Source organism: Clytia hemisphaerica, unplaced genomic scaffold (genome assembly GCF_902728285.1).
Source record: "Clytia hemisphaerica strain Z4C2 unplaced genomic scaffold, Clytia hemisphaerica genome assembly, whole genome shotgun sequence".
Lineage (NCBI taxonomy): Eukaryota > Metazoa > Cnidaria > Hydrozoa > Leptothecata > Clytiidae > Clytia > Clytia hemisphaerica.
In genome coordinates, this window is record NW_027104534.1 from 447,006 (window position 1) to 471,913 (window position 24,908).

At 35.4% G+C, this 24,908-nt stretch overlaps 1 protein-coding gene across 1 annotated transcript; it reads right to left on the reverse strand.

Annotated features, from left to right (window-relative positions):
• Positions 1 to 4,295: 4,295 nt before the first annotated feature.
• On the reverse strand, positions 4,296 to 19,783 carry LOC136822502 (HEAT repeat-containing protein 4-like). Its single transcript, XM_067078769.1, has 13 exons — positions 18,691 to 19,783; positions 18,328 to 18,451; positions 17,189 to 17,356; positions 16,566 to 16,708; positions 16,020 to 16,214; positions 14,756 to 14,860; positions 12,117 to 12,215; positions 11,405 to 11,476; positions 8,238 to 8,333; positions 7,696 to 7,798; positions 6,343 to 6,535; positions 5,661 to 5,841; positions 4,296 to 4,723 (listed from the first exon to the last, which is right to left on the reverse strand). Exons 1-13 carry the CDS (start codon positions 19,747 to 19,749, stop codon positions 4,490 to 4,492), a joined length of 2,772 nt encoding a protein of 923 aa, XP_066934870.1. The 5' UTR covers positions 19,750 to 19,783; the 3' UTR covers positions 4,296 to 4,489.
• Between the last annotated feature and the right edge of the window lie 5,125 nt (positions 19,784 to 24,908).

A 24,908-nucleotide genomic window follows, 5' to 3' on the forward strand; every position in this document is an offset into this window, starting at 1 on the left:
TATAGTAAAGGGCATTTTGTAAAATCGTTCAATTGTTTTGGTCGAAGCACTTGTTATACATTTTTGGAAAGCTAAGAGGTAGGGGAATCAAAATTACTTGGGCGCCAATTTTTTTCGGACACTTTGGTGTGATTTTGGACAAATATGACGGTCTCAGGAAAAAATTATAGGGTAGAAAATTATTGAAAGTTTTAGCATCGATGGTTTTAGCTTGAGAAAACGGAGACCTGTTGTATATTTTTGGAAAGCTCTCAAAAAATTAAGATTAGAGATATATTGCAAGCATAGGTGATATCTGTACCTAACTCGAGATATTAACCCTTGAAAACCGTGTTTTTCAGCCAGAAACAGCTATTTTATCCAGTTTTTGCGCTTTTTGAAGCTCAATATCTCGAGTTAGGTACTGAAATCACCTATACTTGCAATATATCTCTAATCCTAATTTTTTGAGAGCTTTTCAAAAATATACAACAGGTCTCCGTTTTCTCGAGCTAAAATTTTCATTAATTATTAGCCCTATGATTTTTGCCTGAGACCGTCATATTTGTCCGAAAATCACACCAAAGTGTCCGAAAAAAAATTGGAAACATAGTAATTTCGATTCCCCTACCCCTTATCTTTCCAAAAATGTATAACAAGTGCTTCTAACAAAACAGTCGAGCGATTTTACAAAATGCCCTCTACTATAAAATCAAACTGGTCTCGCCATATTTAAAAACTTCAGATGAGAAACTTACGTGTTCATTTCGATTCTTTGAACTGAATTTAACTGAATCATTTTGGTTGGATAGGAAAAACACGAATATTGGTGGGTATACTTGATCAATAAGAAGAACAATCAATTAGTCACAGCTCCACAGCAAGTCACCAATCTCAAAGTTACTGAAAAGGTTTGTCTACTCTTGCAATACTAAGTGCTTAATTTTTTAGTTCGATTGTTTTCCAAACCCGTTTATTAAATATTTTCATTAGTCAAGAGAAGATCTATAGTTACCTTAATTTTGGGGTACTTAGATTTTAAAACTTTGACTACTTTTGACTACCCACTGACCAGAGCTCTCCTTCTCACCCTTCTTAGGTGCAATTGAAATTCTCAGCACCAGAGAAACCAGGCATTTATCAATACATTGTGGTGGTCAAGTCAGATTCTTATGTTGATTTCGATATGACTAAACCTCTAAAAGTAAGTACTGTTTGAGTCTCTTTAATTTGACTCTCTATTATAACTGGAATGTCTCCTTAACTCAAACAAGTTTTCTCATCCCTTCGGATAACAACCTGACTGCATAACTCCATAAACAATTTGCGTTCCCCGTGCTTGTTCGAGTTATGGAGACTCCACTTTAGCTCGTTTCTCAAATTTCTTATGTGATTCGGTAATAAATGCGTTCAACACGAAGACTAATGGTGAACTAATATTTTTAACCTTTGAATATGGAATACGTGCATCGCGTGTATAATACATCTTACAAGTGTTTTGTGTATCTATTTTTTATATAATCAAGCCCCCTTCATCATTTTTTAAGATGTCTTTGAAATGACTGTTGCTTTTGTCACTAGGCTTGTTCTAAAAATGATTTCTTCTACGGACGCTGTTTGGGTTGGAACGGGACAGCGTGGAGATTATTCTGTTCACGATATGTACCATTGCAATGTTTTCTGATATTACATCATGGACCCAATAGCTGATTGATTGTAAGTGACGTAAAATCAGTCAATACGTCACTTTCAACCAGTCAGATGTTCGGTCAGTGAAGACATTGCAATGGTGCATATCATGAATATACATTTTGTTCCTTTGCAATTTCCTCAAATAATCCTCAATCATGTCCTGCAAATTGATATGGTGTTTTTCTGTTATTCCCAGGTGGCAGTATCAGAAGCGAAAGATTTCGATCCTGGAGAGCATTGGAATTATTCGAGTGAAGATGACGATAAAGATGATTCCGGTGAAAGCGTTTACGAAACTGAAGAAGAAGATGATGATGATGACGATGAGGAATAATCACGCCCTCATGGTGGAACGCCCGTCAAACAACCGCCCAAATAGTCAAAAGTGTCAAGGGCGTCTGAACATCAGATCATGGTCTCTCAGACAGATCTTTTTAGACTTGGCCAAGGAATACTTGTTCCAAAACAACTTTTCGGAAAAGGTTACCACATGTTTGATTTTTAAAACAAATTTCAGACAATTCTAGCTTCTCTTTTATATTGACCACGCCCAAGGGTTTTTAGTACTTTACTTTCGCACCTCTTAAGCTAAAGTGCCGCTCGTATATTTCCCTCTTTTTAATTATTCAGTACTGAATACAAATAATAAAAATAAGGGAAGGTTTTTTATCAATATTAGAAATTATTATTATTATAAGAAATATGTATCGGTAGGTTTATTTTATATCTAGAAATATTTCTGTTGAATTACACTTCATGTCTGATAGAATCTGTTTAGAATATTGCCCATTCGGTCTAATAATTAAACTTTTGTTATATAAAGTGCTAAATTAAATTTCTTTTGGCATGTAATATAATTTGATTAAAATAAAAAAGATCAATCGGTTAAAAAATAAATTATCAGTGAAAAATTACAAAAATAACTTGAAAGTGACGTAATGTCAGAAGACAGAGATTCATATTCCAGATTCATACCCCCGAAAGAACACCCCCCTATTGGAAAATTGCGGGTAAATCACCAACTGTGGGGTGAAGCCTGAAATTCTTCCATCCCCATTTTTCCATAAACCCATGCTTCCGATTATAAACGAAATGGATTGCCTTTCAGAGCTATCCCTAAGGACTATATTGAGCTGGTGACTATAGAAAAGAAAAACTTTCTTACTAGGCCTTCAAAATATTGAGATTATTTCCTACACCGTAGATAATTACTATTAATCATTACTGTCGAACGTGCTAACCGCTCTGGCTCAACTTCAGTATTATTTAAATTACTCAAAAATCAACATTTTCAAAAAATGAAAAAAATATAAATCCCCCAAATATTCACCCAAGGAACAAGTGTACAAAACTTCAATCAAAGCGGACCATTTTTGAAATCTCCAGCCTGCCCCAAAATTTTGAGGTGACATACAGACATGCATACAGGCAAACAGACATTCTCAGATTCTAGGTAGCTCAACTGAAGTTGCGAAAAAACCTTTGATAAAATTATAAAATTACAAACCTTGCCCTGGTTCCTCAGCTTGATCTTCTTTCAGAAGTTTTTTATATTTGTTTTCCTTAGAGCTTTTGCTTTCAAACACCATCAGATGAGATGGAGTTTTTATAAGATACCTTAATAATTGATCATTTGAAGTAATAAAAATGACGCGTTCTTTAGAAAAAGTAACGAAATTGTTTTATTAATGGCTAAAGACCAACCAAATCAAATAAGAGCTTGTAAAAACTCCATCTCATCCCAACACCATCGCTTCAATCATTCTTTCTAAGAAATGGGCCCACAAAAGGTAGAAACGTTTCAATCAGAAAATTCAAGTTTTTCATTCTCAATATATCGTACTGAACTAAACAAAAAGCATACCCGGCGGAACAACCGTAAAAGTGGGGGAGGCTGAAGGCTCAAATGGGATAAAATTCACTAGGAATTTGAGAAAAAAATCTCATTTTCTTAAAATTGGGGAGGCTAAAGTCACCCCAGTCTCCCCCTTCCGCCGGGCCTGAAAAGTTGGGAAAATGTGAAATTGTCTGTTTACGAAATTATATAGCTTAAATGTTTTTTTAAACCTAAACGTCATATGCAACCACAGCTCTTTTAAAAGTGTATAAATGGGCTCTTCTAGAAAAAAAATTGTATATGGGGGATGGAAGGTATAACAATTTTCAGTGATTTATCCCCTGGATAAAGTGACTTTTGCCCCCCCCCCCGGACCACCCAAACTACCCCCGGACAGAGCAAGTTTACCCCTGGACAACCCAAATTTTGAGGTTTTTCGCTACCCCCGGCTGGAAGAGCCCAATCCTGGATTCATCGAGAGAGAGCCAAGCAGCCAATATACGAAATGTTCATTCATTTGTTTTTGACTTCCAATGAAGAAGCATATCGAAAAACGTTCGTAAACTAAATGTTGGCCAACATGTTGGTTACCCAGCCCAAACCGACAATAAACATGCCACCAACATGCAAATTTTGGCGGAAATGTTAGCCAACATTTTTTGAGATTTTTTTTTCTTCTCGAGCATTACTTAAACCTACTAGCATAACATATATCAAATTTGTTGTTTCATGACACAATAGGGTTAAAACAGTACTCAGGTATGTTATGGTTTGTGAAAAATAATCATTAATATAAACCAACAGACGTTTTATACCAAGATATCAAAATATTTCATATTTTAACGCATTAATTATATCTATATACAAGTAAAAAAAATCAAATCCAAAACAAATAACATTAGAGACATTAACATAATAACTTTACTTTATGAAATGTCTTTCCTTTTAAAAGGCCAATATCTTTCCACCCATTTGCCGCCATTATTTGAGCGAATATACTCCGCCTTGAGCGCCCTCTTCTCTCAAACTACTGATCGATTCAGACCAGAAGGGTATATAAGAAGGTTGGATGTCAGGGAGCGAGATACTGGGATGAGTGATTTGACGTGCTCGATATGCTTCAAGTGTAGGATAGAAAGGTTGGTTGATTGAAAATCGATCTTCATCAAACGTATCATCCCCTTCATCGTTGTCTTCAGAACTTTCGTTTTCAGCCTAAAAGATTATAGACACGAAGACTTTGGATGTACAGTCAACTCTCTCTAATTCGAACCTCTATTATTCGAATCTTTCTGTAATTGGGCTATCCCAGAAAAAAATTTGTACCCCCTATGTTGATGAGATCTTTTTTTAAAAAGGTGGATTTTTCTCCAATTTTTCAGGACCCCCTTGGATTTTTTTCTCTCATTTCTTTGGACCACCCTGGATTTTCGACCTCGTTATACTGACCACCCTGAATTTTATCATTCAAAAAACCTATTTCTGGAATAGCCCATTCGAATTTAAGTATTGATCCCTTCAGATGGGAAATCGCATAAAATCCTCTCAATATTTCTCTAATTCGAAGAAAATTCTTGGCCCTTTAAAAATCGAATTAGAGTGATTCAACGGTACTTAACTTTTTGAGTTTCAAGCCTAAAGATGTTCTTATTTTCGCCATACTTTTCTATTTTGATGTTTTTATAGAGTTACAACGCTGTGTCTAGAATTTTCGATAGGCCAATAAAGGTGTTTGTGTTTGTGTAGGCTTTGGAAAAGTTTTTGTCTTTTAACTTTTAATGATAATGTCTTTTTAGGATAATATTTTAAGCGCAATAACAAACTAACATACTAGAACTTTACAGGAACTACGACAGAACTTCATCAGCTCGGGAAACATACGCAAAAGCTGGTTCGTTTACCTCCATAAACAAAACGGTGGAGAGCAACAAAATAATTCCAAAAGAGGCAGAATTTCTCCTGTTTTTTAAGAGAAATGTGGCTCGAAAATGTCAAAAAAGAGAACCTTTAATTGCTGAAGGATCAAAGTGGTGAAATTGGGTGAAAGCCTAAAATACCTAAATTCTACCTAAAAACAAGAACTCAAAGTGTCAAAAAATAAGAACAGCCGAGCCTCAGAAAAATTAATGGGTCTTTAGTGAGTGTTACTTACCTCGTCAATCTGTTTAGAGTTTCGATATTTTTGTAGAAGATTTGATTGCGATCCAGCCAAGATTTTCAAGAGAACGTTATCCTTCTGGCAAAGCTCCTTAACGCGTTCTTGCACGGCGCTGATCATGCTCTCGTCACATGTATCCTCATAACCCAACGAATTCAATGTGTTTGAAATTAAACTGAAATCGAAACGAATCATTATTGAGATTTACATAAAATAAATCTGGCGAGTGTTTCCAAAAAAGTTTAAATTAAGATTGTAAAAAACAAAAAATGATGTAAATCTAAACTTTCCGAAATCGAAAAATTTGACCTCTTCGAATCTGTAAAAAATTTGACTTTCAAAGGCATTTGTGGCCTCGGCTTTGCTTCAAATGCCTTCAAATTGTCATACAAATCGACGCAGAAAGTCTCATTAAGTCTCTGTATCAAAAGTTATGGCCCTTTTGAAGTAATACCGGCATTTTGACCCTTCTACTATGAGTAATAGACCTTATCGGAGTTTTTGATTTTTCTAACAAAGTGATGCATTGTGGGATTGTTTCGAGTGTATTACAATAGAAATCTCTTAGGAATTCCTCGAGGGAATTCTATTGTAATACACTCGAAACAATCCCACAATGCATCGCTTTTTAAGGAAAATCAAAAACTCCGATAAGGTCCTAAGGATTATAGGGTACCTTCGAAAGTGTTTGTTATCCTCTACTACCAACATATCTTGCATTGTATTAATGACTTCTTTGTCTGAATATTTGATCTTGCCGATTGCCTGACATGACGCTTGTCGTAACATTCGATCTTTCTCAAAGCGTATGCACCAAAGTAAGATTTCACGGATCATTAAATTATTTTTTTCTCCGATAACCCCAAGTGCTGAAGGATAAAAAATATAGAAAGAGTTTGAAGTAAACTATCGTAAATATATTTTTTTGAATTCGCCTTGATTTAGAGTGGTACAGAAATCGAAGGCGTATCCAATTGGCAGGGGAGGGTAGATATTTACTGACGCAAAAAAAAACAAAAAAAAGAAGGTTAGAATTAGACTAAAATCAGGTTATCATGAGCATGATAAGGGAACTTTTCTTTTGACGGACCAAGTACAAAAAATATTTTCCACCAATTAAGCGAGATGTAAACTATGATATACCTTAAGGGAACTTATTTTCACGGGAACTAAATTTCGCTAATTTTCTCGGTGTGAGGGTACTAAATTGAAGCATTTTGCGAAACTAATTTTCAATTGACCCAGGGGGGGCACTCATATGATCTGGCCAACGTCATGTGCCGCGCTTAAGGTTGGGGTTTTTCAGCATCCCAAAATGCACTGTAAGGGTGTGTTTCTGTGAAATTGCACTGCAAGAGTCGAATTTTAAAACAAATTCAAAATAATTGATAAAAAGAAAGGTTTTTACTTCTCGTTTGTTTGAAAAAGTTTCTATTGTCTAATAACTACAGCTGACAAAAATATTTTTCTTAGTTTTTCTTTGAAACAGAAAATTTCCCAAGCTTCTTTTTTCACGCAGATTTATCGCTGAAAAATATAGTGCACTATAAAGGTTGGGTAAATCAAGAGAAAATGCACTGAAAGGGTACCTTTTCAGCCTTAATGAACTGTACTGTAAGGGTACGATTTTGAAAAGCAGATTTTGCGCGGCACATACCGTCATACCGTCGTTTCAAAATCGAGTGGCCCCCCAGGCAGTTGACACACACTTTTTGCCGAAATTCTTTTATATTTCTAGGGGTTTTTGAGGATTTTTAGTAAAATTGCATTTCGCGGAATTGATTTTCGCGGTAGACAACCAAAAACGCGAAAATTTGTTCCCGCGAAAATCAGGTATATCTATATTTATTGGTCCAGACCTTGCCTTGACGTACTTTCCCCAAAAAGTCACACAGAATTTATCGTTAGAACAAGTATAGCCTGGCAGAAATGTGAAAAAGGCTAACTTGAAAATAGATCTTTATGAGGCTAGAAGCGACGAGTTCTCCAGCAACTCAGGGTTGTTGGCCAATTTACTGAGGAAACCTACTTTTGATTGCATTAAGTTTAACTTTGAGATTTCGATCGGAGGTGATAAGCATGGACAAAGTATTGACAATCTCATCAGTACATAACCAATTCAACCGAATCACCTGCAAAATAAAAACATTAATGAGTATTAATGGGATTAAAGAAATTTCGTGCGATCTACCATCACCAGTAGGCACACAGCATAACAGACAGATTTTAAAGACTTCAGAAGCGTAGACAAGAGGAGAAGAACGCTCTGCGTTGGAGGGCAGATTTCTACGACAAAGCACTTACCTATTCGTGGTATGAAAACATAATTAGTGTGTCGTTTAAATCTGCTCTCCTAAGCAAATATTCCTTCACCCCTGTCTACGCTACAGACTTAAAGATATCTTTTTTTAAAGAGACGTACAACTACGCTGACAATCAGCTCACGCGTTACCAAAAGGGGAGTTTGTTTAAAAATGCTGAGTAGGCAAATGATAAGAGATACGTTAAAAGTGATGTCCTTTTACGGCTTAGTGTCGGTCGAAAGCAAGAAAGACTAATAATCAGATTTACCCTCATTGCTTCCAAAGCAACTGTGCCATGTTGCGATTTCAAGCATAACAAAAATGGTACCATCAATTGTGCAGTCACAATGCCAAGGTTCGAAATCTGAAATGAAAAGGAAGTTTTCTGAAATAAGACCGTAGGAGAACGAGCTTAAATTGGTGAGAGAGTGCTGATTAACAGCCCTTACCGCCAACAAAATTTCTTCCTACGCTTATCTAACTCCTACGCTCACTTTTCCCGCGTAATACGGGTGGCGTGCCAATCTAATCTAAATGCTACAAGATGCCGAAGGGCATTAAAAAACAAAAGCTTAACATGCCTTAAAGCTCTAAAGGGAGGGGAAACAAATGATAGGTCACCATCTTTCCAAGCAGGTCAAAAATTTGATCAGAAATTTGAAGCCTGGTTCGTGGACAGATTTGGTATTTCTTTTATTCGTGTTTGTCGTTTTTCATTTCATCATTTATCAGAGCAATTTTATCCATTTAGAGATTCACTTTAATTTAAGTGAAGTAATGGTGTACAATGTAAAAAAGAATATTTATTGTTATAATCACATACTACTATCTCACCAGAGGGGGGCAGGGTACTAACCCATAGGGTACTAACTTGATTTTTCACTCAATTTCTTTTTAGTACCACCCACCCATATTTAGTACTGGGTTCTTCTTCATTTTTGCTGGTAAAAATAGAGACACCACCCCCTAAAATCTTATATTTTACAGATTAGACCAAAAGAGAGGGTGCTATGTTAGTTTTTCTGACTGAAATGGACAGATAATTCAAACAAACTATCATTGATTAAGTCAGAGTTTTTGTCCTTTGATTTTAAAGGCTCTGACCAGTCCAAATTGATTTTGTTATTTGAACATAAAAGTTATATTTCAGGTTCCTTAACACTTTTAACAAAGAATAGCCTTTATAAATTGCTTTTTAATCGAATCCCTTAAGAGTAATTAAGAATTTAATTGCAAAAATGACGTTATGAATTTAAAAAGATGTTAATAATATGTTGCATCACCCTCTTTTACAAAAAATTGCTTAGTTTTAATGGGTAATTAACTTTTTTGTTTCAAAATTTCTTTACACTGTCCGCAAAGAATTGAACTATTTAAAATTTTGCGGAAAATTTTTCTAAAAAGATGTGTCGAAAGTTATGACTGTTTTTTTAAGCCAAATCTGGATGAAAAATTGATGAAAAACCACTATTTTGAAGATTTCGAGACAAAGAAGCATTTACAAAAATTTTCCGCAAAAATTTATACTGTTCGGTAAAAGATACACCATCTACTGCGAAAAATTTTCCAAAATGTTTTTTCTTCGCCAAAACTAAGCTCTTCAAAGTTGAAATACTCTTTCTCGCAAAAGTCTTCATTTTCTTCTTCGTCAAATTTTTTCAATGCAATTTTTGGATTTTCAGATTTAGGAATAGTTTGTCTAACAGAAAATGTATAACATGCCATAGTTTTGTTGGTTACATCAGTCAGAAAACACATTTTAAACACAGCAATTATGAAAAATTCACTATGGTCAGAGCCCTTAATAACACACTTCTTGACCATTTCGGAAGTTTTGTCTTCACAAAAATCAAAAAATTTCTCGAAAGAGTAAAAAAAAGTTTCTCAATTAAAAAAAAATTCAAATCAAAAAAATAATATTTGAAAAAAGTCAAAATATTACAAAATACATTTTTTATTGAAAAAGGAGCAAAACTCTGTGAAAAAGTACCCAAATAGTACCCTGTACTTGCTAGAAGAGTGAAAAATACACACCCCCACCCCTAAAGTAGAACCGGGTACTAACTTTTTTGAAATGCAAAAATAGACACCACCACCCGGCTATGGGTTAGTACCCTGCCTTTGTACCCCCCCCTGATCTCACTGTTTTGACTAGCTTTTTATGCTGATTAACCGCTTGTGGTGGAAAATAGACACAAATGTAGAGTAATGCCCATTTCCATAAAATAAGAAATTAAAATAAGTTTGGCGATTTCCTGCCCTAAAATAATTTCATATGTCTTGAATTAAAAGGGAGGGAATGAAATAGTGTCAAATCACCTTAAGATATTTTATCTTCATTCAGAACAACAACCGAAAAGCCTGTAAAAAAACAAACTCTCTGAGAATTGCTTCATTTTTGTTGAAAAATAATCATGAGTAATAAATATCAATATTTCACCTAGACGATCCTATCGTCTACAAGATCACTAAAAAAGGGTATACTGCAGTTTTATGAGGCGAGAAAATTTTGTGAACAGGTGGTTAGCCCAGAGTGGAGTAAGCAGTAGTCGCGCGGCTGAGGTCGAAAAACGTTTCATTTCGTGATACATCTTTTAGATTCCAAAAAAAACAACGGAAACTCGCGAATTAGTATGTGTAGATTACAAAATCAAAAAGTTTCCACGATATTATCGTGCAAGTAACGAGTAATTGGCGATTTTTTGCGTTTCCAGGCAAAATTGCAAGGCCTGGAAATTCATGATTTTTGGGGGGTCCTCAAATTAAAAAAAGACCTATACCACATGATAGAGCTCTTCAAACTGAGCAAAAAAGTGTATTACACCAAAGTCCCAACTTCTCTAGATCAAAAGTTATGGGCCTATTTGTGGTAAAAAACTGATGGAAAACAGGGAATTTCCCCACAATCTGCATTAATTTATGCAAAATTAAACACCTTTTTGACCACAAATAGGCCCATAACATTTGATCTAGAGAAGTTGGGACTTTGGTGTAATACACTTTTTTGCTCAGTTTGAAGAGCTCTATCATGTGATATAGGTATTTTTTTAATTTGAGGACCCCCCAAAAATCATGAATTTCCAGGCCTTGCAATTTTGCCTGGAAATGCAAAAAATCGCCAATTACTCGTTACTTGCACGATAATATCGTGGAAACTTTTTGATTTTGGAATCTACATATACTAATTCGAGAGTTTCCATCGAAAAAAGTGGAATCTAAGAGGTGTATCACGAAAATCATTTTCTAGCCACTTTTTTCGACCTCAGCCGCGCGACTACAGTGGCGGAGATGTTTTTACAGTTTGTTCCAAACTCTATCGTGGAAAATATATTTTCCATAAACCGCCCTGACGCCCTAACTATACTGCGCATATATTTTCCCACGTTTATAACTATTTCTCTAAACGGACAATAGCATCGTCTAGATTTCACTAACCTTTCGTAAAGCTTCAATCTGTTGCGATGTTTTCGGACTCTTTAGGTATTTGCATAAGGCGTCATGTATCAGCTGAAAAAAAATGGTTGTTCAAAGTAGGAATAAAACGTCTAGTAGTAGTAATAAGGTCTGGGCTGGACGTGACACAGTCGCGAGCGCCATCAGAGTCATAAAAAGGCAAGCTAAGGGACTAGGAACGAGTTTGGTAAAAAAGCGACGTAATTGTTTACAACTAATTGACCCAGCTTGACTCACCCAACAGGGGTGAAGAAATTAACAAAATACAGTGGCAGTAAGATTAAACTGATAAATTCAAGATAACATTTACTTCAGAAAGCAGCAATTAAACCTACGACTACTAGCAGAAAACACGTGTGATAACACCAAGAGGAGTTATTCCCGTATTGTATTAACCCATAGAGTACTAACTCTGATTTCTAGGAATTTTTTGTCTCAGATAACACCAGCCAGTTTTTAGTTACCCGGTATTAACTTCAACCCTTTCTGAAGATTTTGCTTACTATAATATTCAAAACGTGACGAGCAAGTTTTTTCCTCGATAATTTTTCCTATCCGTCATTCCATGATTCAGGGGGTATTGGGTCAGTACTTTACAGCTGTACCGAATGTCGAATCATAAGAATGAGTTATATCTGAGACCATTGGTGCTGACTATCGCATGTAAAGGAGGCGGACGTCGAACAGAAAATACCTTTCCGTTGCCAGTACGTCCAAGAGTAGTAGCTGCTGCCATTCGGACTTCTTTATTCCAATCATGCCATGCTATATACGATAATTTGTTGGCTACATCCTATAATATGATAAATGAAGGCTCCTATTAAACATTTCATTGCCGTGAAGAAGGGTCTCAATTCCCTATATGTACATGCCTCCCATTCTCAAAATCTTTTGAACCCGCATCCGGGGGAGTACTAAGGTTGCGAGCTGACGGGGGTGGGGGTGCAACCCGGCTTTCGACCCTTCGACCCTTACCGGGACCAAAAAGGAGAAAACAAAGGAAAATTTTGTGAATTTTACGACCAAATTTCGATCTTTCCGTGGTAAAAAGTTGAAATTTTCCTATTTTTCCGACCCTTAGTGGGACTGAAATTTGATTTTCTGATTTTCCCGACCCTTAGCGAGACTTTGGAAATCCAAAAATTGTTACCTTAAGGGCGGCACATACCGTACCCTCCATTTGCCCGCACTAGTTACATTGGCGGTTTATTAGCCCTCAAAGTACGCAAAAAGCTTAAATTTCCATACTAAAAGGTTGTAACATAGCGGTGCAGACAAAAATTTAGCCATTAACATTTGTTAACAAATACCAAATTCTTTAACGCTTCTTTAACAAAGTTCTAAATAAAAACTTCTACATTATTTTTCAAAAAGTAATGAAGAAATGCAATAGCTCAAATCTAACGCGCCAGTAGAAAAAGTTGAAATGCTTGTTGTGCACCAGAAAGCAATCTATGTTATTCATAATTCAATACCTTATTACACTTATATAACCGATCAAGTATTTAACGCGGGAAAAATGAGTGTGACAATTTATTAACGCGTAAGGCAGGGTTTTTGAAAAGAGTCTGCTAAATGACGTGCCCTACGTGCCCATGTGCCCTCATTTTTTTGACGTGCCTTCGTGCCCTACGTGCCTGACGTGCCTACGTGCTCGCGTGCCTGACGTGCCTACGTGCTCGCGTGCCTTGATGTGCTCGCGTGCCTTGATGTGCTCGCGTGCCTTGACGTGCTCGCGTGCCTTGACGTGCTCGCGTGCTTACGTGCCTTCGTGCCCTCAAAAATTTGACGTGCCCGACGTGCCTACGTGCTTGCGTGCCCAAAGTTTTGACGTGCCCTCAAATTTCGACGTGCCCTCGAATTTCGACGTGTCCTCAAATTTCGACGTGCCCTCGAATTTCGACGTGCCCTCGAATTTCGACGTGCCCTCGAATTTCGACGTGCCCTTGAATTTCGACGTGCCCTTGAATTTCGACGTGCCCTCAAATTTCGACGTGCCCTCAAATTTTGACGTGCCCTCGAATTTTGACGTGCCCTAATATTTGTTTTTTGAACATGTCTGGTCTTTTTATAATTACCTTAGTAGCTTAGAGAAAGAATGAAATTAGATTATGACCCTTAGTGGGATTTCGAAGATAAATTAAACACACCTTTTTAACCGAAATAAGATATTTTTCACAGATAAGAAAATCTTTTCCTGTAAATCTATTAAAAAAGAAGAAAACATAAAATATAAAAGAATATTCCAATCTCGTGAACAGTATATTTGGGTATTTCAAGTCACCTAGAAAGTCGTACACCGATCTAAGTTCTTACAAGAAACTTCAAATAAAAACTTACGGAATCTTGTAAACTCATATAAGATTTTCAAGCTTTTTGACCAGGGCTATACATTATAAAAAGGTAGGTAGCAAGCGGATGTATAAAAAAGTATTGACGGACTTTTTTGCGGTCGGACTAGAAAGTGTCGGACTGAAAACTTTCTCTTCTTTTATAATAGACCTTAGAGAGGAGACCCGTCCTGTATCTTTATAATCTGATATATAGAGGACAGGTACGAGCTGTGAGGCAGATTTCTGCCTCAAAAAATTTACAGTGAGAAATTCGAATTTAGCGCTGTCCTCACTTACTAAAATAAAAACCAAATTTCAGACAAAATCTGATTGGCTATGTTTTCAACCTCAATCAAATAGACAGTAGTCTTTTATAAAAAAGGCTGATTGCTGGGTTGATTCTGTTGCAGGATTCTTCATATTATTAAAAGGGCACGTAAGCACGTCGGGCACGTCAAATTTCGGAGGGCACGTAGGCACGTTAGCACGTTGGGCACGTAAGGCACGCAAGCACGAAGACACGTCAGGCACGAAGGCACGTCAAAAATATGAGGGCACGTCATTTAGCAGACTCTTTTGAAAACTACTTTGTCTCGAATTTTGTTTAGCGGTTGTACTTAACGCAAGGTTAACCAATTCCCGTTGATAACTTGAGTACAGGAAACTCTCTCTCTAATTCCAAACTCTATTATTCGAGTCTTTCTGTAATTCGAATTAAAATAATGGTCCCCTCAGCTGGAAAGTCGCATATAACTATACTCTATGATTCGAATCTTCCTCTATTCTAATATGCGAAAAAAAATGTCTGGTCCCTTGAAGATCGAATTAGAGAGAGTCAACTGTATACGAGTGTAATAAGGTAAACTGCACGCAGTGTAACAATACAAACATTATTTCTATGAATTTATATATGCGTGTTGTTAAACTTTTTCTTTTGGAAAAGTAGTTTTTGGCCTTCATTAACAGCTCTGTATTGCTTTCTTCATGTCATTTGCATTACCTTTTTCAAGGGTCCACTTAAAACGGGGAAGAGTTGACAAGCCATTATACGATCATTCCAACTGGTGCTATTCAATCTCTCTGATAACATGTATTGAATGGTGTCCTGTGTAACAGAAAAAATCCGGTTTATTATCGAGTGCAGTGTGCAATGGAAAAAATATGACATATTGGTTTGAAACACAGATAATCTTTATCTAAAACACTAAAATAATAGCATTTATAACGCATATTACAGGCCTTAGGACACTTCCCAATTACTCATTTTTGCTATGTCGTGAGCACGTTTAGCCTACCAAGCCAAACGCAGCAACCCAAATTTCCTTATCGGGCCTTCTGAAGCCCATTAAAGGCCTAAAAACACTCCTTTATCACTCATTTTTGCTATGCCGTCACCGCGTTTAGCCTACCAAGCCAAACGCGGCGACTCAAATTCCCTTGTCAGGCCTTCTGAAGCCTATTACAGGCCTTAGAACACTCCAAACACTCACTTTTGTTAGGCAAAATAATGCGCCAGGTTTATGAATAGACTACAGATCGGCGTTTGACAATTTAAATCATCAAGATCATTCTCTGGGATATCATTTACCGACATTTCAGGTTGTTGGCTCTGATTGAACATATTGCCAGTACAGAAATTAGTCTACTACTGTGGTCTACTCGGCAAAGATGGCTTAATTTGGCTTCAGCTGCCTTGGCTTAAGAAATAAAATCTAATGCTTTTTTAATTTTGTAGATATACCTTTAGTGGATAAATTTTGGCGGGGATTAAATTTGGCGAATTTGGCGAATTGTGCCAAAATTCGCCAAATTAAATCCTCGCCAAATTTTCCAAATTTGGCAATTCGCCAAATTAAATCCCCGCCAAATTTAACAAAAAGAGATTTATGTGAAAAATCACAACTTTTTAGTATATTTTTGAGTAATTTTTACCCATTTCAGTGTGACAAAATTTCCAATTCGCCAAATTAAATCCCCGCCAAATTTTACGAAATTGATGTATCGCCAAATTAAATCCCCACCAAAAATCGTATTTTGGCCAATCGCCAAATTAAATCCACGCCAAAATTTATCCACTTAAAGTATATTGCGAAATCATTGCAGAGTGTATTATTGAAGTTAACCTTTATAACTTTTCCACAATCTTTGCCAAACAATTAAAAATGTTGGACTTTTGTTGGTGCTCATGGGCTGGTGCTTAACTTACTAAGTTATAGTGATTCTACGTAAGCCGATAAAAGTGTACCGCACTACAGAAAAATTACCGTTAAATTGCTAAGCTTTCTCAGAAAGGCTTCTATTCGTTTTGTTTTGACAGGATCGGCTCCATTTTGCACAATATTCAGCATTTCGACAATGATGCAATCATCATGAATGTTGTATTCTGCTAAACATTGACAAGCTATCCAACGCTCGCTTGGCGCACCATTTTGAACAGTATTGAGAAGTAGTCTAGTTGCCTGTTGGGAGAAAGAAAAGAATTTTGTTTTTTAACACGTTCTCTGCCGAGCCCTTTTAGAATTTCATCGTCCTGTGACCTGAGTTTTGCTTCAAACGCCTTAAAATTGTATATGAATAGTGGGCGCCTCCTGGATTCTAGGGCGGGGGGGGGGAGTAAAAAATAACTCTAGGAGAGCAGTTTGGAATGTATTCAAAGAGCGTCCCCTTTTCACTCAGTTTCTTTCATTTTCCTAGAGAAAATCACGAAAATCGCGAAAGTTAATCCACACGAAATTTGATCAAGTTAAGGTTCACTTCTAACATTTTTAGGAGACCCTTAAACTCAAATATAATAGGAAATCGTTCGTTACCTTTGTATCGACCTGGTTGACACTGTACAAAGCGATGGACGCTGCAAGACCAACCACATTCGATTTATCTTCCAACAAAAGTTTTATTTCATTAATAATTTCACTCTCCACTTCGGGCCAATTCGATTCTTCTGGCATCATATCTACCATAATGATTAAAAGTAGTAAATTCTCTATTCAGTTATACTTTGAAGTAAGTTATGCAATTTATGTGTTTTGACCATGATTTGTTTTGACACATTTTACATATTTTTAACTTTCCCAGACATGAAATTTAATAAAAGATTGTAAAGCCAAATGAAATTATTGGCTACAACTTTTAGGAGTAAAATCATTGGTGATTTTATTATCATTACACATTTTGAATAATAACAAACACCTTTAAAAATTCTTCTTTGGAGGGGAGTTCCGACTCAAAAACTAAAGTTTCTCTTTATATATAACCAAAATTATCGTATTAACTTCGAAAAACCGCTCTGATGGATGTATATTTTTTGGGGGGGTTTTAATAGTAGGGACCTTTATTGAAATTTTTCCTCCAAGGTAAGGCATTTGTTCGAGGGGGAGTTTAAAGAAGGACACTTATACACCTCCCGCTTGAATGATACGTTAAATTGCCATACCTTCTTTCCTTCGAAAACGTTCTTTTCTATCGAGTATAACTTTCCCACTTGCGGATACAGCTGCAAGACGGACATGATCGTTGATATTTTTCATTCCATCCCGCAATTGCAGAATAGTTTTACTTTGCCATTTCTTTTCTAACAACCATTTCGTTCGCCATTCATCCACTGAAAAATAAAATCACACAAAATATGAATATTTCACAACCCATATAAGATGGAAGTAACGTCTTAAAGGTTTTATTTTTACATAAGTGTTTCCGTTTCATATCAGACACATATTTCATATCAGGACAGTGTCTCTCTATTGTTATATTATGCTAATATAAGCAAAATAATGTCTTTCTTTTCCTCTTTCTGACCAATCTTGCTCCACATTCGTGTCAATCCAATGTGAAAAAGCTTGTGAATTAAAATTGGTGAGTAAGCAAACGGTATCACTCTTATTTAAAAACAAAACCTTTAAGTGCTGACAGGGAAAATAACAGGTCTTGGAGAAGGTTATCTTCATAATTATATGGTTGATTACATTTAGCTTAGATTTTTAAGGGACGAGCGGGGCGATAAATCCGTAATAACCCCGCTTTTTTGTAATCGCCCTGATGTAAACAAGAATTTCTGTTGGTTGAAAAGTATCGTACGATATCTTCAGAGCATTTTGATTGGTTAACAAAATATCGCACAAAATTTTTAAGCAAATCTAGACAAGAGTGTCAATCAAATGTTTTTTTATAGTTTCGAATGTTTTTATAAGTTTCGAAAAAAAAAACAAAAAAAAACGATTGATTGTTCTTCAATTCTTTTTTTGACCATATAACTAACGTGGAATAACATGGTATTCTCGGGTGATTTTGGATTAATAACCCCTCGAGGTTATTAATCCAAAATCACCCTCCAAACCATGTTATTACTATAGTACGAATAGCCAATAAAATTTATGAACCATTAGTATGAGTATGACTGGTAGTTTTCTGAAAAATCATGAACGTGTCATTATATCAATCAGAATCGATAAAAATAAGTTAAGAAGAAAATCAGTTTTCATACAAATACTCCCCTTTGGCAAACCGGTTCATATACATAAATTCAAGAGTGAAGAGTTTTTTAAATAGAATATGGTCCAAAATAAAAAGACGAACCAGCAATGAGTAAATTATTATTGTTCCGTTGTCTGGTGGCAATCTTCAGTTCGATGTTTTGTGACGGAGGTTTGTCAACGACTAAGTTCTTGATTGAAAGTTTACTTAATTTTAAAACTTCTTCCTAAAAACAAAAATTAATTGAAAATATTGGTATTTACAAAAGCAGTATTATAATCAGAATAAAAGCACAAGGTTTTAAACTTTTAGCAGAAAAATTCAAAAATAATGTTAGAACCGTGCGAAAGCCTATTTATCATATTGTTAAAAAATAAAGTTGTTTTCGTTTTAAAGAAAGAATATTAAGATAAACAGAAGACCGAAAAACAATATTATTTTGTTTTAATCTGTATTTCAACATACCTTGATTTCTTGAGGATAGTCTGTCCATTTCCGTATCCCCTTTTGATTCTTATTTTGCATGCTGGCTTTGATTTCAATGTTCTTGGACCATGTTTCTGGTGTTAACGGGTATGTTTGCTGGATACGAGATTCGAACTTTTTTGGCATTTTCTTAACGTTCTTTGATGTTAATTCAGATAAATCTATATGGTCGTACATTATGTGTTTATGTACTTCCTTTTGCATAGATTCTTGATTTTCAATGGTTTTAGTAGAGAATACATCAGACAAACTTTCGTTTGATTCAATATTTAATGAAGGTTTGTTATCTTGTTTCTTTTTATCTAAATACTTATTTAATTGTGTTTGATTGTGATTTGAAAATTCTTTAACAATAGTATCTGCTGTTCCCTCACTAATCAACGAAAGGACATGTTCTTCCCAGCCAGCTGCTGATTGGACTGACTTCAAAGGTTTCTTCGTGTGTTCGTTAGAAGTTAATTTTGTTGATGTATTTTCCTTGGGACTTAGTTTGATGTTCGTATTTTGTTGTTCAGTTGGATTATGGGAAATTTTTGCCAAGTGTTCACTACTATTGATGACACCTAACCATAAAGATTCTGAGCTTTTCACATTTTTAGCATCTTCTGATGGTTCTATTATAGATTCATCTTTTATTGGTTCTAAATGACACGGCATATGTCTGTTTCTATAATAACTACTATGCATTGTCTGGTTAACAGGTTTCCGTTGATCAATATTTGTCTCCAGCCTTTTACGAATATCAAAATAAGCTTCAAAAGGAACATTCTGTGAGCTTCTTTGCTTTATAACGTTCTCGTCAAACGATAAACTACTACTCAACGTCTCTAAAGCTCTTTTGGTACATTTTTCTTTATTTTGTTTCAGCAAAGCTTTCTTCTTTTGTCGAAGAAGTAATCCACTTTCTTGATTTGATTTTTTTGAAGGAATTCCTTGTAAAGAATCATCTGATTCATTAGGATAGTTTGCCAGACCAACTTGAGATATCTCAGTGCTGCCTCTTCTTCTGCCGTATGAAAAACCTCGAATGGATGACATTATAAACACGATTATATCTTTTAGCTTCAATCAATTTCCTAGAGATAAAAAAGTCACACTTTTGATTAAAGAAGTGAGGATACTGGAATTTATTTTTTACAACCCGTCCCACTGGAAAAATTGGCTAAAATAACGTCCCCAGTGGAAATTTGTACTCCAATTTTTGTCCTCACTGAAAATAATCAAATAAGCCAATCCCCACTGCAAAAAATTGTGCATATTTTCTCCATCCCCACTGAATTTTTCTGCTCGAAAACAATGGATTATAAATTCCCAGCCATAAAAAAAAACATGGAAATATCAGTCTTGGTTGAGTTATGATCCTTTATTTTTACCCTCCACTTGCTAAAAAGTCCTACCAGGTGTTTTTTGATGTTACATCAATACAACATACTCTCTCCTTGCAGCCTCATAGTATTTTGATATTATGAGTCTTCGCCTATTTTTTTAAATCTATTTTTAATCTCGTTTTAACAGTGTCTGAACATCTGCGCTAATATTACTGTAATATTATTTTACTTTATCCTTTAAAAATGTTTAAAATTAGGAAATACATGCGTACATAATGTATCATGTGATAATCGTTTTTCTCATCTTCAATTTACTGAAGAAAGCGGGATTTTGATGCAAGAGTTAGATTGTCAACAAAGTGCCGTGAAAAATCATTGAATAAAAGAAGAACTTAAAACCTTAAATATTGTCAATTTGAAGAATAGGTGCAAAAAAGTGAAACATAGAAAAGTTTCATTTTTCATTGCATTAATCAAAATGGTGGATTTGAGAAATTTTATATGTTTAGTTTTTTGCACAAACCCCTGTAACTATGAGTAAGCACCCTGTTGCTAAGATGTTAGCTTGAAATCCAAAATGAAACCACTCAAAACAAAAGTAAAATCGGCCCGTCATACTCAAAATCCCGTAATCTTGACATACGAGTTTAAGTCTATACTGTCTGACCTTCCTATTATATTCATATCTATAAAGAAGGATGTTGAAATTAGAAGGGATGTTGACACACTAGATCAACTTACGGTAGATCTACTACTACCTTAACATCCAGATGCAAGTCTGGGAAATCCTCTCTTAATTACGTCACAAGTGTTACGGGTTTTATGAGCAACCTCTAAATTGATGAGTACAGGAGAAAAAAAATCGAAATTCAAAATGGCGGCCAAGCCTAAGCTGATAACTATCAAAAATCTTTGTTTTTCAATCAGCTATTGCAGCTCAATAAATCAATGAAATAATTTGAAATAAAAAGTAAAAAAACCGGCTAGTTCGAAACGCAGGTCACAGGTCAACAGGTCACAGGTCACAGGTCAACAAAGTGCAGACCGGAAAAAAGATAATAAGATCATAACATATACATAACATAACATCAATACATAACGCATTAAATTACAAAAAAGTAATACATGTTATTTAGATATTATAAAATGACAATTGAATAAAATAACAACCTAGTGACACTTACTTACAAAAATAATGACAAAATCATAAAATATGATGCCTAACAAGACAAAAACACGAAAAATATTTATAATACAGAATGTGATATTGATAGTGTGAATGGATATAAAACGGCACCAATCAGAAGCTTGTGAGGTCCCTAAGAGAGTGGTTTTAGAAGGATGAAACTAATTAATCATTCAATTGTTATTTTACAGGCGCCGCGGCAGCGGTAGGGCCGGTCGGGCCATGGCCCGACCACTTTTTTTCAGAGTAAAGAATTTTTTTTGAAGTAAAAAATTAATTTTTCAAATGTTTTGAAAAGTCAGTTAGAAAAATAAATTGAACTATGACGTTCACGCCTAAATCTAATCTAATTCTTTATATTTCTCTTTTTGTTTGTATTTCTATTTTCTTTTTTTCCATTTTTTTGCTTTCTTGCAAGATAACAACATTACCTTGCGCATGATATTCAAGCGCTTTATGAGCTTTATCTTCTTCAAGAAAAGGGGCTGTTTTAGCTGTTTTAGCCAATCTAGAGGAGTGAAATTCGCAAAATTTTCTAGCCCGTCGGCGCCAACCATGGTGGCGCCTCCTTAGACACTATACCGGGTATTATGTGGCCCGACCACTTAAAATGTCGAGCCGCGGCGCCTGTTTTAATGACTTAATGACAATTTTTGACAAAAATGTTGACAGAATCACAAAATATCATGTCTTACAAGAGAAAAACACCAAAAATATTTAGCATACCGAATGTGATGATAACAATATGGCTGGATATAAAATTACACCAATCAGAAGCTCGTGAGTTCTCTGAGAAGGTAGTTTTAGAGCGATGAGTTTTATTATATGTAACCATCATATAACATTACAAACATTACAATATGTAATATACCTGTTATACGTATAATATGGTTTTAAATTTTCTGGTCTGCGTTATACACGGCGCAAACTGCGAAAGATCGATAAAAGCACATGGTTAAATTTTGATGTTTGAAATGGTTTTATATGGATGAAATTGCTTGAGAATTATGTTTTTGATAATTCTTTGTGTTTTCCAAACATTTTCCTCTGCAATGACATTGATTAGAGTCAACCTGTCATCACTGACCTGTGACCTGTGACCTGTTGACCTGTGACCTGTGACCTGCGTTTCGAACTAGCCGTAAAAAAACCTTGAACCTTTCATGAATCAAAATAAATAAAAGTATTCATCTAAAGTGAAGATTACATTTCAAAATAAAACGATTTTCAAACCAACCTAAAGTCAGTGTCTGCCAACTAAAAATTTCTCTGTGGGGTCACTAGCAAGGAGTTACAACTTCAGACTTTAGATTCCAATTCTTGTATAGGCTGCAACTACACTGCCAAATGATCTGTATTACAAATACTTCCAAATGGGTCCATAAGTTAAGAAAATGAAATTATCATCTAGCACAGGGGTTTTATTTTTAAAAACAAACTTCAAAATAAAATTATTAATGAGCTTGTTACCTAAAATATCACTTACTTACATAATTTATTTATAATATAACACCCCTTTCTTAAATAAATGGCCTCATAAAGTCTTTTATGTTTGCCGCGAGAAGGGAGAAAAATAGACCTTTTTTCAAAGAGGCCACCCTATTGAATAATTATGTAGTCCAGCAGAAAAACAATGATGCGTAATTATTACAATATGCATGATACAGTACACTACTATCATAGACCTTTTTTCAAAGAGGACGTCCTGTTGAATAATTATGTAGTCCAGCCATAGAAACAATAGACCTTTTTTCAAAGAGGCCACCCTGTTGAATAATTATGTAGTCCAGCAGAAAAACAATAATAAAACCATGCATAATTATTACAATATGCATGATACAGTAATTATGCATAGCTCTATCATTGTTTTTATGGCTGGACTACATAATTATTCAACAGGACGTCCTCTTTGAAAAAAGGTCTATTTGATTTGACCCCAGGTTTTTTCTCTCTTTTTCTAGCTACAAGATATTCCATTTTGAAGTTCAATTTTTCAAGCATTTTCGTGCACGCATCGCCAGCCATTTTGTACCTTCATTACGGCACCAAAAGCGAAAGTGTTTTATGAAAAATTCCGCGCGGGAGGTTTGGTGCGAGTTTTATTTTCCGTAGATGTAGCTGAAACGGGGGTAATTACACCATAATCTTTCCCTTAGCGCTTGCCACCGGAAACAGCTTGATTCTTACTTTTTTCACATTTGGAAAGAAAAAACATTGTTCTTTCTAAAAAATTCACGTTTGATAAAAAAATTTGATTTTTTCAATGAAAAAAACGCATTTTAAGTACATAATTTGACTTCCTGAAAAATTTACGTTGCTCCAACCAACGAACGTGGTACGTCTCAAAAGCTAAACTATTGCGGGGGACAATGCAAAAAATTCCAGGTCGATAGCTGTTTCGGGTGGCTAGCGCTTTGGATTTTAGAACCCCCGGATAAAAAATTTTGCCGTGCCGCGAACAAGAAGTTTGAAAAAACTCACCCGCAAGTACTCATTTTCAAATTTTGAAGGAAAATGAAGACATGATGTGCTGATTTTTTCTGCAAAAGAAAGCTGAATAAATTCTCTACACTTTGGAAAAAATACTTATGCTAAAAGAGGTTTCCTTCCTTGAGGTATGTAAGCTTGAATATTTTTTTTCGAAAATCTATGTTTTGTTACTGCCGCACGCGTAAGGCCCGACCTCCCTAGCTTTAGTGAGATTGACCATTTTGCTGTTTTGATTTGAGCGGGCGAAATTTCTGTACAAACCAAAATATGGCTTTGTTGGAATACCGGTTGAAACAATTGTGACGTACACGCTTGCTTAACTTCTGAGTTCTAAACCTGCAATAGACCTTTTTTCAAAGAGGACGTCCTGTTGAATAATTATGTAGTCCAGCCATAAAAAAACAATGATAGAGCCATGCATAATTACTATATCATGCATATTGTAATAATTAAGCATGGTTTTATCATTGTTTTTCTGCTGGACTACATAATTATTCAACAGGGTGGCCTCTTTGAAAAAAGGTCTATTACTCAGGAGTTAAGCACACAATTAATAGGATTTCCCGGGCCAGACTGAATGCCAGATATCTGTGCATACTATAAAAGAAATTCAAAAGCAGACTTTTAAACTGTTTCAAAAGTCGATTGTTCGATTTATGATCATGGGCGGTGCCCCCTGCCTCCTGCCTAGATATTCTTCAAATTAAGTCATAAGACGATAAGTGCTGGACCTAAATGATTTAAAAAATAATTGACGAATTTCACGCTGACGAATGAAAATATTGAAATACTTCAACAGAAAACAAAAAAGCGAAAATGAAATAAAGAGGAAAAAGTAGAAAATAACCTACAAAATGAAAATATTCATGAATGTCCAAACAAAAATTAATAGACATTGAAACTAAACTAAAGCTATCCTACGAATCAGAGAAGAAAAGCCAGGAAAGGAAGGCAACAGAATCAATAAAAAACAATCCAAAATTTTTTTATGCATATGCAAAAAAGCATAGTAAATCAAAATCCAAAGTTGGACCACTGCGTGACAAAAATAATTCTTTGATATATGATGCTGACCGTATTGCTAATATACTCCAAGACCAATACACATCGGTTTTCAGTGTACCATCGGAAAATGACGTCACTCATCCAACAATATGTCCAAACGTGCTAAAAGACATAGACTTTGACGAAAA